This window comes from Mus musculus, chromosome 5 (genome assembly GCF_000001635.26).
Source record: "Mus musculus strain C57BL/6J chromosome 5, GRCm38.p6 C57BL/6J".
Classification (NCBI taxonomy): Eukaryota; Metazoa; Chordata; class Mammalia; order Rodentia; family Muridae; genus Mus; species Mus musculus.
Window position 1 is genome coordinate 34990519 of NC_000071.6, and position 15065 is coordinate 35005583.

Below are 15065 nucleotides of genomic sequence, written 5' to 3' on the forward strand. Positions count from 1 at the left end.
ATGGAAGATAAAAATAAATGTAAGCTTATATGGAAGATTGTCATTAATCCCTGGGTACTTATTTCAAATTTTTCCTTTCTGGGAATTGCTTAATCTTTCTTCCTAATACCTAAGTCCCACTTCCTGGAGGAGACACTGCTAGATTATCCCTGCCAGGTGTGGGTGTAGAGTATCAGCGCATAGGAGATCGGCCATGCCCTTCCCTTTGCAGCAGGGCCAGAAGCAGCCCTAAGGACAGGGATGGCTTTCCAGGTGGAGCAGCTCCCACTGGGCTGATATGTCCAGGTGACATGGTTGTGTTTGAAGTGGTGCGGTTCCCTGCTTCTTATCTTTTTCTTTCCCACCAGGCGGATGGCCAGCTGATTCATTTTGCTGGCCAGAGGCCGAGACAGGTGCTCCCTCGCCCATTGGTGTTGGATGTAAGGTGGAGCGAGTGTTCTCAAACCCTGGTCCCGAGGGAATCTCTTTCCTCTGAGCCTCAATTTGCTTATCTTTAAAATGGGGTGGGGGTGGGGTCATAAGAATACTGTGGCTCTGTGTCTAGTGCGCATGCTTACTGCTGCCTTTCTTAAAGTACAGGTGTCTGTGCTTTCTTTGCTCCGAGGCAGGGAGTGCTATAGCTTCCCTAGGTCCTGTCCAGTGTCTTTCAGGGCACATGGCAGTTAGATCCAGAGAAACAAGAGGTTCTCAGTGGCCAGAAGTCCTGACCATGGCTTCCTGGGATTATGCAGACTGGGAGCACACATGCCCCTTTGCCATAATGTGCTGGACTGCATGAGCACCCGATGTGTTGGTTTGGGGCACTGGTGTAAACTACTTGAGAGAGTAAAACCTGTAGCATCTCCAATCTGCTGACACCCTTCCAGCCCCTCCCTTCTCCTGGGTGGTCTGTTGGGAGTGACATTAGTGCCTGGAAGCATTTAAGGCCCCTTGTGGAGTGAGGCGACAGTCAGCACAACCACAGGTGGGGTAGCATCCTTCTTTCTTCCTTAGGCCTCAGATGTCAGGACCAGCAGGGTAAACCGTGTGGGAGAGAGGCTGTCAGGTTGTATTGGAGTATGCCTAATATTAGAAAATAAAAACTGGTCCTATTAAGAAAGTAAGTGACTTTTCTTTCAGGGTTTGTGTGGAAGGCCCACTGTCTCTTTGGGGTGGTGTGTAGGACTTCAGTGTGGAACCTGTTCAGGCTCCTCCTGGGAGCTCTGTTGGCTATGGTTGGGATATGAGGGGAAGTAAATGAATAGCAAGGAAGACGTGAGTAGTCACGGGGACTTGGGCTGTGTGTGTGGCATGCGGGGTGGCTCAGATCACAGTGTCCTGAATGCCCGCTGCCTCCCTCTGGTGTCCGGAACCTTCTGCCTTGTTCTCATGCTGCGTGTCCTATATGAGAAGAGACTAGGGGTTTGATTTGTGAGGGCCATGGCTGGCAGCTGCAGAGCTGGCAGTGTGTGTATGATGATTGCGACCAGGCTGGTGGCTGCCAGGGGACGTGAGGAAGACAGGTTGTCCAGCTTCTGTGGATGTGTGTGAGGTTGCCTCTGCCTGGCGCTTGCTCAGCCTTTATGGGCCGAGCTGGAAGAATATTGTGGAATCTTCTATCCACACCCCCCCACACACACACACACATACCCCTTGAGTTTCTCTTTTAGCCAAATTAAATTCCTTTGCTCATTTCCCATGGGCTACCTATTGTAGGGCTCTGAAATGATGTCCTGACCAGGGCTGAGCTTGGTAGACCCACAGTGTTCTGCACATCAGGGTGAAGCTGGCCAGTTGTTTGTGGGATTGAAAAATCTAGGAAACAAGAAGCAGCTGGTGCTTAAAACATGACCATGTCACCTACATGATCAGCATGTTCACACGAACAACTTATTTCCATTAGAAATTTAAGCAGTCCAAGCCATTTATGTGGGCACACATGGTTAAATATCCATTGACATTTTCCTAGCAGTAGAAAGTGAAATCAAAAGTGTGAAGTTGTCTTAAGTAGAGTTGAAAGAGCGCTGCTAACATGGGTCGAGGCTGTGGCCTGGTGTGGCCCACTAACACTTGAGTGCCAAGAATATGCTTGTGCAAAGGCACATCCTCCCTGGGTCCTGCATGTCCAGCCCTCCACTGTGTGAGGCGATGTCCCCAACTCTTGTCTTTGTCAACACAAGTTTTGTTTCAGACCTTAAAACCGAGTCACTGCCAGCCTCTGCAGCCTCCCTGGGCCACAGAACCCTGGGTATCTTGGAGCCCCATCAGACTTAATTCATTTCCCATCCCTGTATCTGCTCCCTCAGCTCAGGAAAAGTTAGCCTCTGTCCTCTGACTCGAGCCCAGACAATCTGATCCTTCACATAAGCAGCTGTGAACTTGACCTTCAGACTCATAGCCAAGACCACATGTTCTCACCTCCCTTGCTTTTACCTTACTTTGAGTGCTGATCCCATACTTGGAGTCTGTGGGCCTTTGGCGGCTCACAGGGAGTGAGCTTTGATGGACAGGGAGCCCCCTGAAGGGCTATGTGGGTTGGATTTCTGTGTTCAGTTTCCTAAGGAGAGCCCGGCACCTCCGCACAGGTAGTCAGCCATGGCTGTGTGTGAGTGTGAATATTCTTGGCATGTGTTTCCCTACACACTGCCCATCCTGCTTGTGCCTCACAATTCCCAGAGCCCAGGGTGGTGCCTAGACACAGCAGGGACTGCTGGGGGAGGGATGGAGGCACCAGGACAGAGGACTGGGTGATGTTCCCATTCAGCATCTCTACAGGAAGCCATCCCAGTCAGATGTGACACTGAATGTGTTTGTGTGGTGCTTGCCGTGTGGCACCTTGTCACACAGTACATGTGTGGACTGGGTGTGTCTCAGAGTCTTCTGAGGCTTCACAGCAGTGGAAGGAATGCAGATGTGAGGCTCTGAGAGATGTTCTACTTAGCTTCCCTGATTCCCATATCTTTTGGTTGTATTGAAAACAGAAAAGCTCCTAACAATCTCAATCTTTCCTTCCCTCCCTCCTTGCCCCTCTCTCCACTGTTCCAAGTGCCCTCCACAGACCAAATCTTTTTCTCCCTGAGGTCCTGTTGTTGAATAGCTCTAAGCAGAAATACTGAGAACATTCCCCACTGCCTTGACTTCTGCTTTGGTTCTTGGATCACAAAAGTTCTTTCTTGTCAACTCCTAGGTGTGCACCTAATATGTACTTCAGCTGTCCCTGTATTAAAAGAATTTACTGTATTGTGTTTATGTGAGTATGTACTATGAATATGAGCCCATAAAGAAAACTGGTAGACTGCAGGTTGTAGCTACAAATACTATGTTTAGGTGCCAGGTCAGCAGTGTGGCCCAGCCCTCTGCTGGGGCTCCTTGGAGGTCTGTGGAACCACTCTTTTGACTCAACAACCAAAGAGCTCCAGAGCAGGCAAGACATGGCTAGGTGTCCAGACATGGCCAGAGGGTACAAGGGGAGGGCAACCAGGGGAGGTGCCAGTGTACCTGAGCCCAGATAAGGGAGCTGACCAGGTGAGACTGTTGTGTGCTTTGGGGCACAGCTCCACACTGGGTTAGAGCATGCAGCCAGCAGGGAAGGGTCGGCTCCTTCTTGGTGGCCACCAGCAGTCCTGTGCGGGAGGTAAGTATATATCCCTTCAGGACCTGTGAATCCAGATGTACACATGTCCACACACAGACATACACACACACGGAGATGTTCACATACACATAACACACTGTTCCAATTTGATCTCTGCTGCTGCGATAAAACATCCCAACCAAAAGCAACTTAGGGGAGAAGGGGTTTGTTTCAACGTCCACTTCAGTCTCAGTTCACTACTAAAGGAACGCAAGCCAGGAGCTCCTTACAGTTATGGCATTAATGGCACTGCCAGCAGAAGGAAGACTGTTTCACAGTGCAAGAATTCTTGCTAACCATGGACCCAGGAAGGGTTAATAACAGAAATATATGAGAAACTCAAACAGCTCAGTAACAACAAGAAAAAACTCAAAACAAAACATTTTTGCTTACAAGCTGGCTGTATTAGCCAAGCCTTTAATCCCAATACTCTAGAGGCAGAAGCAAGCAAATCTCTATGAGCTTGAGACTGGTCTGGTCTATGTAGTGTGTTCCAGGTCTGCCTGGGTTGCATAGTGAGACCCTGCCTCAAAATCAATCAATCAGTCAATCAATCAATCCATCCATCTTTCTTGCTGCATGGCAGTAGGGCTGGTTTTCTGAATAGCACATGCAGACCATTCACATGTGCCCTTCATCAGGGAGGGGTGCATACACAGTATGGTGCTCCCTCACACCTGCCCTCACAGTGTTAAAGGGCAAAGATTGGGGTAAAAGTGGGAGAACCAGCATCCTGGCTCCCTGTTGGTGGGATGGCACTCAGTGCAGCCAGTGTATAAACAGTGAGTGTTTCCTTGGAAACTTAAGTCTGAGACACAGCACCCCTGCTATGCCCATTGCAGCATTATTCACACAGTCAAGACACAGAAATAAGCCACGTACCTGCTGGTCCAGTGAAAGATGCATAAAGAAAATGGTGTATATGATGGCTGTGTGTTCTGCCTTCCACATAGAGCAGAACATCTTATGCTGATTGATGTATGTCAGACAGAAAGGAAGATGGATCCTCCATAGTCTCCCTGGCATGGCAGAATCTAAAAGGGCAAGGTCCTGAAGCAGAGTAGAGCAGTGACTGCCGGGGCTAGAGGTGGTGGGGACAGGGAGACATCAGATCAGTAAAGATCAGTAAAGTGCTACGAACCCAGGGATGCTCATGTCCATTGGTGTGAGCCCACACTTGGGCGGTTGAGAGTAGAGCCCCACACAGATACCCTGTAAGGTGAGGCTATGCTGTCTTGGTTATAGTTACCATGCTGTAGTGAGCATGTAATCAGAACACTGTGCTGTGTACTTCAGAGATGCATGCATGCATGGCTATACCTGTATAAGAAGGCTGTGGCCACCATCCTACAGGGGCCATTGGCTGATGTCAGTCCCTGATGGAGTTTGTCTTTTCACATGTTTACAGTGAAAGTGACACCCCTGTGACAGTACTGTAGAGCCAGTTGCATTGTTTGCGGTGACAGGTGTTCAGTTTCTCACCACAGGTGACTGTGCCTCTCACAGTTAGCCCAGTGCCTTCCTTCACATGCCCTCAGGAGTGTGAGGTACACCTCTGGTTATTCTGGCTTCTCCTGATCTCCCTCCTTCAGGAACACAGGCCAGCCCAATCAGGTCCTGGCAACACAGTCTGAAGGTCATGCCGAGCCCATGTTATGAATGCTCCATCCCTCTACGGCCTCAGGAGATAAATGATCTGGAAATTACAATGTAAAAAGTCACATTGAACTACAGGTGACTGGTTTAGCGCTGTGCCAACATCCTTTGTAACTGTTAGTAATCTCAAGGAAATGGGGAATGGTTTGGGGATTCCGGCCTCTTTCCCCTTTCCCTCCTCACCTCTCCTTTACACCCAGCTCCCCAGATACCTCTGCCCTCCTTCCCGATTTTCATGGCATCACTCATTTCTCTAGGGTTTCATGGTTGTTTCTCACTCTGTCGCGACCTTTCTAGTATGTGCAACTGATGATGTTTCTACTGACTCTTTTTAAAAATGATTCATTTATTTGTATTTTATTTACATGTATGTTTTGTCTGTGTACCACATGTGTGTCTTTGCCTGTGGAGACGAGAAGATACCCTGAAACTGAAGTTACTTTGTGGGTACTGGTCATTTAATGCTGGTCTTCTGGAAAAGCAGCCAGTGCTTCTTTAACTGCGGAGCCGTTACTCCAGCTCATGTCTCTCCTGACTCTTGCCTGTGTAGGCCTCCCCTGTCTATGACAGAGTTTGTGCTCTGGTGTTGGACATATAAGGGCCGCTGAAGGTGGGGGTCACACTGGTGCTTCCCAGAGTGCTGTATCCTGTGTCTGCTCCAAGTCAGTCTCCTTGAGGACTGTGCCAAATGAATGGAGCATCTCAGATGAGAGAGAGCGGGTGACAGCACTGGGACCAGGCTCACCCAGGACTGCTCCACTAGTGGCTATGGCTTTTACTAACTGCTCCCAATCCCCTGCCTATCTCCTCTTTCTTGAGGGCTCTGGCTTTGTAAGAGTAGTATATTAAAAAGCACACTTGTCTCTCTGTACTGCCCTTTTCTTATACACTTAAAGCGATTTTAAAAATTGAAAGTTTACCTTTACAAAAAGGTGTCCCTTGAACTTACTTAGCCTAGTGCATTGTCAGATGCCTGCTGTGCTTGCTCATCCCCACCTGCCTTTCCACCGTCTTTTTACCGTCTGTCTGGGGCTTCCAGGCCCCTCCCATTCCGAGGTCTCTAGGCTTCCCTCTCTGTAGGCTCTACTGTTGGTTGAAGTTTCTTGGTATTTGTGTCCAGTCTGCTATGATTCACGGGCCTGTGTTTGTCTTGAGTGACCCACGGTGATACCTTGTTGAGGGTTATACTCATAAGATTGACAGGATTTCTGAATGTGCACAGTAGCATGGATCTTGCTCGCAGTCCCCAGGAAGAGCTGGCTTTGGTGCCTTTCAGCCTCACACTGTGGTGGCAGCTGACTTGCCATGGCAAGGCCTGCAAAGAGGCCAGTGTGTAGATGGTTGCCTACTGCTTATTGATGCCGAGCAAAGTGAGCATTCAGTGGATATTGGGCTGAAGAGGCGGCTCAGCACTTAAGAGCAGTGGCTGCTCTTTCAGAGGACACAGGTTCAGTACCCAGCATACACAAAGTAGATTACAATTGTCTGTAACTCCAGTTCCAGGCTCACAGACAATCTGACACCCTCTTCTGGCCTATGAGTGGGCACAGACATACAGGTAGGCAAAGTGACCATATACATAAATTAAACATTTTAAATTATTTGGATGCACCTTGCTGGTGGCTAGGGAACCTGGATTCCCTAGACCTGTTTTGTTTTGTTTTGTTTTTTTAAGATTTATTTATTTCTTATATGTAAGTACTCTGTAGTTGTCTTCAAACACTTTTTCTTCTTGCTCCTTCCTCACTTGCTCCGCCCCACTCCCTCACTCTGGCCCAAAGATTTATTTATTTATTATATGTGAGTACACTGTAGCTGACTTCAGACACCCCAGAAGAGGGCATCATATCTCATTACAGATGGTTGTGAGCCACCATGTATTTGCTGGGATTTGAACTCAGGACCTTAGGAAGAGCAGTTGGTACTCTTAAGTGCTGAGCCATCTCTCCAGCCCTAGACCTGGTTTTTTATGGGTCCAGACCCCGTCACAGGTTGTAGTAGTCATAGTCAGAAGTTACTCTCTATGTGTCATGACAGATCATAGGTGGAGTCTAGCCATCAAAGTTAACCAGTTGAATTCTTGAGCATGTATCATACCAGGGAAGTGATAGGGACCCTTCAATATCAGCCAAGGTGGATGGAGATGTGGGGTGTAGAGTCAGACAGAAAGTGCACAAATCCAGTAGCCCTGGTGGGTTGTAAGCATATGTTCTTTGACATCCCTGGGGAGAGTGGCTAGTTTATAGCCATTGGTTCTAAGTGTTCCTGTTGCCTATCACTGGAGTATCTGTTGCACCCCACCTGATTAGATTTTTTTTTTAACTATATGCCTCAGGGAGACCCAGATCTGATGATGAGCCAGGCTTTGCACACTCTGGCTGCCTGCTCCTTAGAGGCCCTGTTGAACTGACACCTGAGTGCTATGGCAAAATGTGGTAGACAAAATGTGGAGACAAAGCCTGGGGTATGATCTTGGGAAGCTTTCTGTGGGGCCAGCCACAGCCTAGGCTCCAGGAGGGGAGGCCTTGGCATGCTGTGGACATAAAAGCAATGGCACTGGATCTATGGGGCATCACATGCCTTTCTGGGCCACCTTGGTACTCTCCTGTCCTGCCCGCTCTCAGAGAGGAACCATGCTATGGCCAGGACCCTGGCCACAGGCTGTGCTGACTCCTCCTTACTCCACCTGCTCCAGCTGCTCCTCTCTGCTACCCCTGGGATGCCTGCCTCCTCTTCCAGCTTCCTTTCCCTGCTGGCCCCTATCCTGGGCCATTTACCACCTGACCAATTGCAAGTGTCCTAATGAGCCCAGTCTGAGCTCCCTCAGAGAACTGTTGACAACTTTATTCCCAGAGCCTTCCTGCCCAGCAGTTAGTATGCTCCCCCTCACCCCACCCCACCCACAAAACTCTTTCTATCCACCCATCAAGTCATTCCCAGGGCCTGAGGTGGCCACTCTCCCACTTTGGGTGTGTGTGGTTAGAGACACACACACTTCCTACCCTGCCTTTTCACAGCCTAGGTACCTTTCTGGGGTAGGGGTAACCCTGGGGGGTGGGGGTTATACTGGGCCTGAGCTGAGCAGTGTCTGGTACTGGCAAGCCCCTGCCCTGCAGGGTGCCCTCACTGGAGATCAGCTGTTATCACAGGGGCTGTTAATAAGACTTTGATGTCAGACATGCTGGGATTTGTTCTTTTCAAGTGAAAATGACGGCAACTTCCTCTTACAGGGAGTCACCGGCTGGGGCGGAGTTGGAGCCCCAAGGCTTGACTCACTGTCTGCCTCTCACAGTGCCTACCTGGGTAGCTGGAGCTTCCCAGGACCTTTGAGTTGTGTTCTCCATGGAAGGAGTGAAGTCCTGTTCCCTCAATCTTGTCATGAGGTGTAATTAACTCATGTCTCTCTCTTTTTTCTTTCAGTCTGCAACTGTGTCTGATGGTGGTAAGTCATATATATTTTATTATTTTTATTGCCATTTTCAAATTATAAAAATATATTTGCCATTTGATGTCCTCAGGAACAATGTTCTCTCTGCTTTTCCCTTGTGGTAGTGTTTCCGTTGGAGTTGGGCTGTGGGAGCTAGCTTCTTGGTAGCCTAGGCTTGTGTTTGTGTAACAGCAATAGAGACTGTGTTCGCCAGCCCAGGCAGTGTGCTGGGCTGCAGTGCACGCTCCTGCACGCCTGTGAGCAACAAGCAAAAACATGCTTGCTGAGCCCTTGTACAACCAGCTTCCAGACAAGCCAGTTCAGATCTCAAAGCACTGGCTGAATTCGGGCCACTCTTGAAGTCTCCCTGTAAGAAAAGCATAGTAGATGAACTGTGTGCGGGATGAAGCAGAATCAACCCCTTTCTTTTGTCTTTAAGGAATTTTGTGTACAAGGCTCTTTCAGTGGGACTGCCCAGGAAGGAAAGTTACTAGCCATTTCTCCGACATCATCCCTGGTTTTCATTCAGTGATTAGAAACAAACAAACAAAACCCAAAAAAACTGTCTAAAGCTATTTGGAGAGTTTCATCTAGACATTCCTTGTGCTTGTAGTATTCAGAGAACTTACCAGAGTTTCTAGAAACTTCTATTGTCTCGCCTCATAATTGCCCACCTTATGCTGATGCATGTCTCCCACAGGAAGGTGCAGAGAGAGCCTCTGGCGTTAGGAAGGACTGGGGCCCAGTAGTTCTGTTGGGGTCACCCTGTGGGAATGGAGAAAACTCCAGCTTGAATTACAAACATGCTCATGCTGGAATGCAGACCACAGGGAGCTGGGGCACGAGTGTTGGAAGCATATATTTTAGAATAAAGGGGTTATATTTCCTGTGTTTTGTACAATAATGGTCATGTCATTTAATCTGTCTTAAGCTAGGAGCAGGACAAGCTTCTTTAATGCTAGAAGAGAAGCAGGCGGAGCAGCCAAGCCTGGGCGAAAAGTGCAGGCGCACAGCCTTGGTTCCCATTTCTCTCTCTGGCGGAGGATGTTTATTCTTGTGGGAAATTCACGTAGTTGAGAGGTTTCCATGATCCATCAGTTTAATAATACATATTATTTTTATTGACATCCCTGATTTCTTACCTGTTGTTAGGAGTTGGGCAAGTCACCCCCTTGCTGTCCCCAACATCTTATCAAGTTGTCCCTATAGGTTTCAGAAGCTCCCTTGAGGGTGGAAGCCCCTGGCTCCCAGCCCCCACTGTGCCTTTCTGAGGAAGTGGTGTCCTGGCCAGGTGATTCCCCTGCCCCTGGGGGCTTTCCACCCTCTGTCCCCTCCTCCTCCACCTCAGATCCCAGGGCTGTGTCCTGTTCTTTGGAGGTGGGCCTGTTATGGTAGGAGGCAAGGAATTTCAGCAACCAAGCTAGACAGCCAGCTATGTTTTATTTAGTCACTTTCATCCTTTTATTATTTTTCTCCTCTGAGTTTCTTTTCTGATTATAAGATTAAAATGAAGTCTTTGTGCCTCAGTCTATGTGTTAGTTCGAGGAGGCCAGCATAGTTATGTGCCGTTTCCATTGATACTGAAGTGGTATGACTGTCACCCTAGTTGAGGTCCCTGGGGCTCAGACCTGAAGGCAAGCCTTTGCTCCTCAACCAACTGATTCAGCTAAGACCTTCCCTTTCCCACAGGCACTGGGAGCTCTTCCCTGCCCCTCCCCTCTCCCCCACCAGTGCTCAGCTCAGGCGCCTGTGGAGAAGAGCTAGGCAGAAGCTAGAATGTTTTCACAGAGCGATTATAGACTTTGTCAGTAGTAGACAGGTTCCCACATGGAGCCTGGGAACCCCAGCACTCCACTGCTTCTGTGGAAAAATGTGCTCCAGGTGCAAGCAGGGTGAGGGCCAGCTCACCACTGTGCCCAGTTGGGGCTATAGCTGCCTCCTCATCCAGCCTGGGCTATGGTTATTAGGAAATCTAGTATCTTCAGAAGTGTCCAGCATCCAGCTAACCATGCCCTTGACATGCATGGACTTCTTTGCTGTCATTCCAGGTCATGTGTAACATTTGATAACATGTGTTCCTACCATGTAACCTCATGCTGTTTTAAGGAAGTTGGGTGCTGCTGCTTATGACTTCACTTGCTCGGCAGGAAAGGGCTTAAGACCACTACTGCACCACAGTCTGCGTGTTGGCCTTCTTTGGTGGGCAAACTGTACCTAGGATAGCAGGTCCTGCTTAGAGAAGGCATGTCCCTAGCATTCAGAGACTTCCTGATAATCCACTTTGTTGAAAACCTGTCCAAGCGAAAACAAGGCTAAACTGGAAGGTTGAAAATATGCAAACCAAGTGTGGGCTAGGGATGGAGCTCAAGGCTAGAGCCTTACCTAAGCATGCATGAGCCCAAGAGTTTTGTCCCAACCTCAGGGAAGTAGAAGGGAAGGTAGGGGTGAGAGGGAGAGGGGAGGGGACATAAATGTTTGAGTCCCACTGTTGATGCTGGTGCTGGAAGGAGACTTCCACCCAGAGACAGGTGTGGCTTTCACAGTCATCTATAGTACCTACCTTACCAGTGTGCTCTCACAGTGCTCCACCTCTGTGTTCCTGCAGTGGTCTACCTCTGCATCCCCTCTGTGCTCCCCCGGATCTCACCTTCTACTGCACTCCTTTGTTCTCAGAGGGGAACACCTCCTCCTCCTGCTTGGGGACGTTAAGGGTGCTTTTCCTGCTAAAGTTCAGTAGTTCTGTTGTATTGTGCATACTGAATGCAGGCAGACTCTTAGTGCATTACTGCCACTTTTAGCGTGCAGGACATTCTGGGAGCAGGGCATTTAAAGAGTTTAGAGAGGAGTCTGGAAAGTGTGAGAAGGAACTGGCTGAAAGGGTGATCTTGTCACAATGACAGTGGCCTCCTGCTGGGCCTGGGGCAGAGCCCCATCCTTTCTGTGAAAGGATTCACCCCAGGCTCTGATTATTCCTGCTCCTCACTAAGCTAGACAGATACAAGAACCAACTCCTGAAAATTGCCCTCTGATCTTGACACCTGTGTGCACCTGTGCGCGTGCGCGCACACACACACACACACACACACACACACACACACACACACACACACTGAGGGGTGGTGGAGAGAGGGAAAGAGAAAGAAAGAGAGAGGGAGGGAGGGAGGGAGGGAGGGAGGGAGGGAGGGAGGGAGGGAGGGAGGGAGGGAGAATTAAAGTATGCCATAGAAGTATGTTGGAGTGGGAGAAGTTAGGACCATCATCCTAGCATAGTCAGACTGTAGCAGTGTGACATCAATGCCTGGGTGTGGCTTTGGGATCTTTGTAACACCTAAGTTCTCTATACTGTCCAACCTCACCTGCATTCCCCTGCAGGCTTGTTAGTCCTGGAATCTGTCATTCCCCATGTCCTCCTGTCAGACCCTTCAACTCTAACTCCCCAGCCCCATCACATCCATCCTTTATGTAGCCAGGAGGTTCTGCTTCTCCTGGCCTTGGCAGTGGCCTCCCTCCCCTTCCCCACTGTGCCTGTCCTCTGCAGTCTCTCATGGGGCAGTAGTTGTGGCATGCCCACACCCAACTTGGACCCCTTCATCTGAGCACAGTTGTCCTGGACCACCCTCTAGTGATCCTGAAGTGGCCCTCCAGGACACCAGGTCTCTCGGCCTCCCACTGTACTCTGGAGGAAGGAACTTGAGGGAAGAGAGTATCCAAGGCTATCCTAAACTTACTAGGTCCCGTGGGTGCGGGGCTGTAGGTGCTGGACACTGAGCTAGGCTGGGCCCTATAGGTTCTTGTCTGCACTCTGGGCTGACCTAACACTTGCCTGGGTGCTGGACTAGGTCCCTAGGCTCTGTTCTGGAGACATGAGCATCCCTGCTCAGAGAGGTGGAGGTACCTTTGTTCCATGTTTTTGTCTCTTGTGACCTGTGCTAGGTGCCTGTGGAATTTGCCAGGTCTGCTTAGCCTCCCCTCCTTCTGAAGCACCAGCAGATCCTCGCTGAGGAAGCTGCTGTGCCCCATGAGTGCGGGGCTGTGGCCCGGCCCTGAGAAGACTGCTCGGCTCCCTCAGTCTTCTTGTTCCTGTTAGTTTAGTTTCTACTGTCTCCAGCTCTGGAGGGCTGCCTAACCTCTCAAACAACTGTGGGAAACTTGCCCTTACCTTTTGGTGGTCTGAGGGTGACCTTGCCCTTCTGCCTCTTTCCCACCTCATGTTCAGCCTCACCCTAAGCCATGGAATGAATATTCGAGGTCCAGGGCTGCACTCAGGGAAGCCATCTTCCCGTCCTGTCTGGCAGCTTTGGCTTTGGTCCAGCTTCTTCTGTCCTACAGAAGCGGTTCCAGGTCACAGGCGTGAGAGACTGACATGGGTGACACTGCTCAGTGGTGAAGGGCCTTTGCTGCCACTAGAATTTGGAGTTAGGTCACAGTCACTTTCAGCATGTGGCGCATTGCAACTGTGAAGCTACTTGGCAGGTGAATCCATAGTCTGTAAACCTACAGAGGTGAGGGAAGCGCAGCCCCAGTGGAGCCTCGGCTACTGTGTGTGCAGCGCCTGTGGCTCATGGTGCTACAGGCTCTCCTGGACTTCTCAGAACTGCTCAGGAGCTAGCGGGACGGACAGGAATGCTAATGTGTAGCATGTGCAGTGAGAGCAGGTGTTTAACCAGAGCCTTTTATTTGGCTCAGTAGTTCACATTTTTTATGGCTTTTTTGGATTTAAAACTCAAATGCCAGTCAGACTGTAGACTGTTGGGGAAGCAGGCAGACTTGGTTTCTGCCAAGATGCCTCCCAATACACGCATTTCTTTCTGGTTTTACAAGACATTTGGAAGGAGTTTTTATTAGTAACTATGTTGTGAATTTTTTTTTCAAGCAAAGTTCAAAAGTAATAAAGCCTTTCCCTCCCTCCCTCCCTCACTCCCACCCTCCCACCTCTCCTCCTCCCTCTCACCCTCCCACCTCTCCTCCTCCCTCTCTTCTCCATGTGGGAACCGTAGGTGGATTGGCTTCAGTACACTGGAGTCTCTAGTACACTGGAGTGGAAATGGGGTCCTCTTGGCTCCCCTTAGTTCCCCTCCTGTCTTCAGAGGCTCACCTGTGGTGGCTATGCACTGTGCCTCCCCTGACCAAGGGTATGTATTCATTAGATTCTTAGAGAGTAAGACTCAACAGAACTGAGCCTGTGTGGGTCAGCCTGAGGCAGAGAAGCAGTGGGAGCCTGGCTCTGAGGCCCAGGAGGGTAGGGTCAAAAATGTGATGCCCAGGGGCTTCCTGTCCGTGTCCCAAAACTCTGCCTTGGGGAGCTGACATAGTGTGCTCACTTGGAAAAGCCTTGATGTATGTGCCTGTGGCTTGTGCTTCTCTGTTACACTTTGATAAAGTGCTGTGTTGGATGCTATCTTCCCTGCTGTCCCCCTTGACTGGAGGACTGCTTAACAGGAAAAAGGCATGAACGTCTTAAATCCTCACATGTGAGGATCTTTACAGGCATGAGTAGGAAGGAATGGCAGAGAAGCCATTTTGTGATGGCACACCAAGGGGACTGACTCTCCGGATCAGTCTGGCACCTCCTGGGAATGTTGCTGAGAGATGTGGTGAGGCAGGAATGCAGTTGTTCCAGAGTTATTTTCCTGGGTGCTCTGCAGTACCAGTTTCTGTGTCAGTTGACCGAGGTGTTTTCCAACCTTGGCATATGAAGGATAACCCTCCTGAAAGCGTCTTTATGTGCATGCCTTGATGGAGTCCCTCCAGGGATTCCTGCAAGAACTGGTTGGATCTGGAACTTCCCCAGACTTATGCAAGGGCTGGCAGCCTTCATCCTGTGGCTCCAAACCATCCCCTGCAACCTCCTGGGGCTCCATCTTGAGCATGTGCTGGTTAGAGTAGACAGAGACATATTTCCAGTGGTTCCCAGCTTCCTCCCCATCAATTGTGTCTGGACTGCAGGCTCCAGCCCCTGGCTTTCTCTAGTTTTAATCTGTCTCTTCAGCTCATTGAAGTGTCTCTTGTGGGTGGGGACCCTTCTCTGCTGTAGTTCCCAAATGCCTCCTGGCAAATAGGGTGATCTAAGCATGTATATTCTTGGCTTTCCTCTCAGGAATGACAGTCTTAGGGTGACAGTGGTCCACCTTCCAAGGGTCATTGCTACACACATTTAGTATAATTTACTGGCAGTAGGGATCTGGTCATAGCCATCCCATCACAACCAACATTGTGATTGCATGCTTTCACTTTCTACTTCTAGACCATGATGTAGAAAGTTCCAAATACAATTTGAGTTTCATATAAAGAGTTCCCTTGGCTTCCCATCCCACAGGATGAACACTGCCATATAATCATGAAGTGCCAGGTCTTACCCCAAGTATGCCT

General features: G+C 49.6%; 1 protein-coding gene across 12 annotated transcripts in view; it reads left to right on the top strand.

Annotated features, from left to right (window-relative positions):
• Rgs12 (regulator of G-protein signaling 12) overlaps positions 1-15065 on the top strand; it is a 90714-nt gene that overhangs the window by 41590 nt on the left and 34059 nt on the right. For 11 of the 12 annotated variants that reach the window (XR_003955711.1, XM_006504120.3, XM_006504123.4 and 8 more), the window contains one exon: positions 8690-8711. Coding sequence is in view for 9 of the 12 variants with exons in the window: in XM_006504120.3 (XP_006504183.1) it covers positions 8690-8711 (22 nt within the window). In the remaining 3 variants the exon portion in view is untranslated. Of the gene's footprint in view, positions 1-8559; positions 8712-15065 lie in introns of those variants that run through there. The other variant, NM_001163512.1, reaches the window with a different exon arrangement.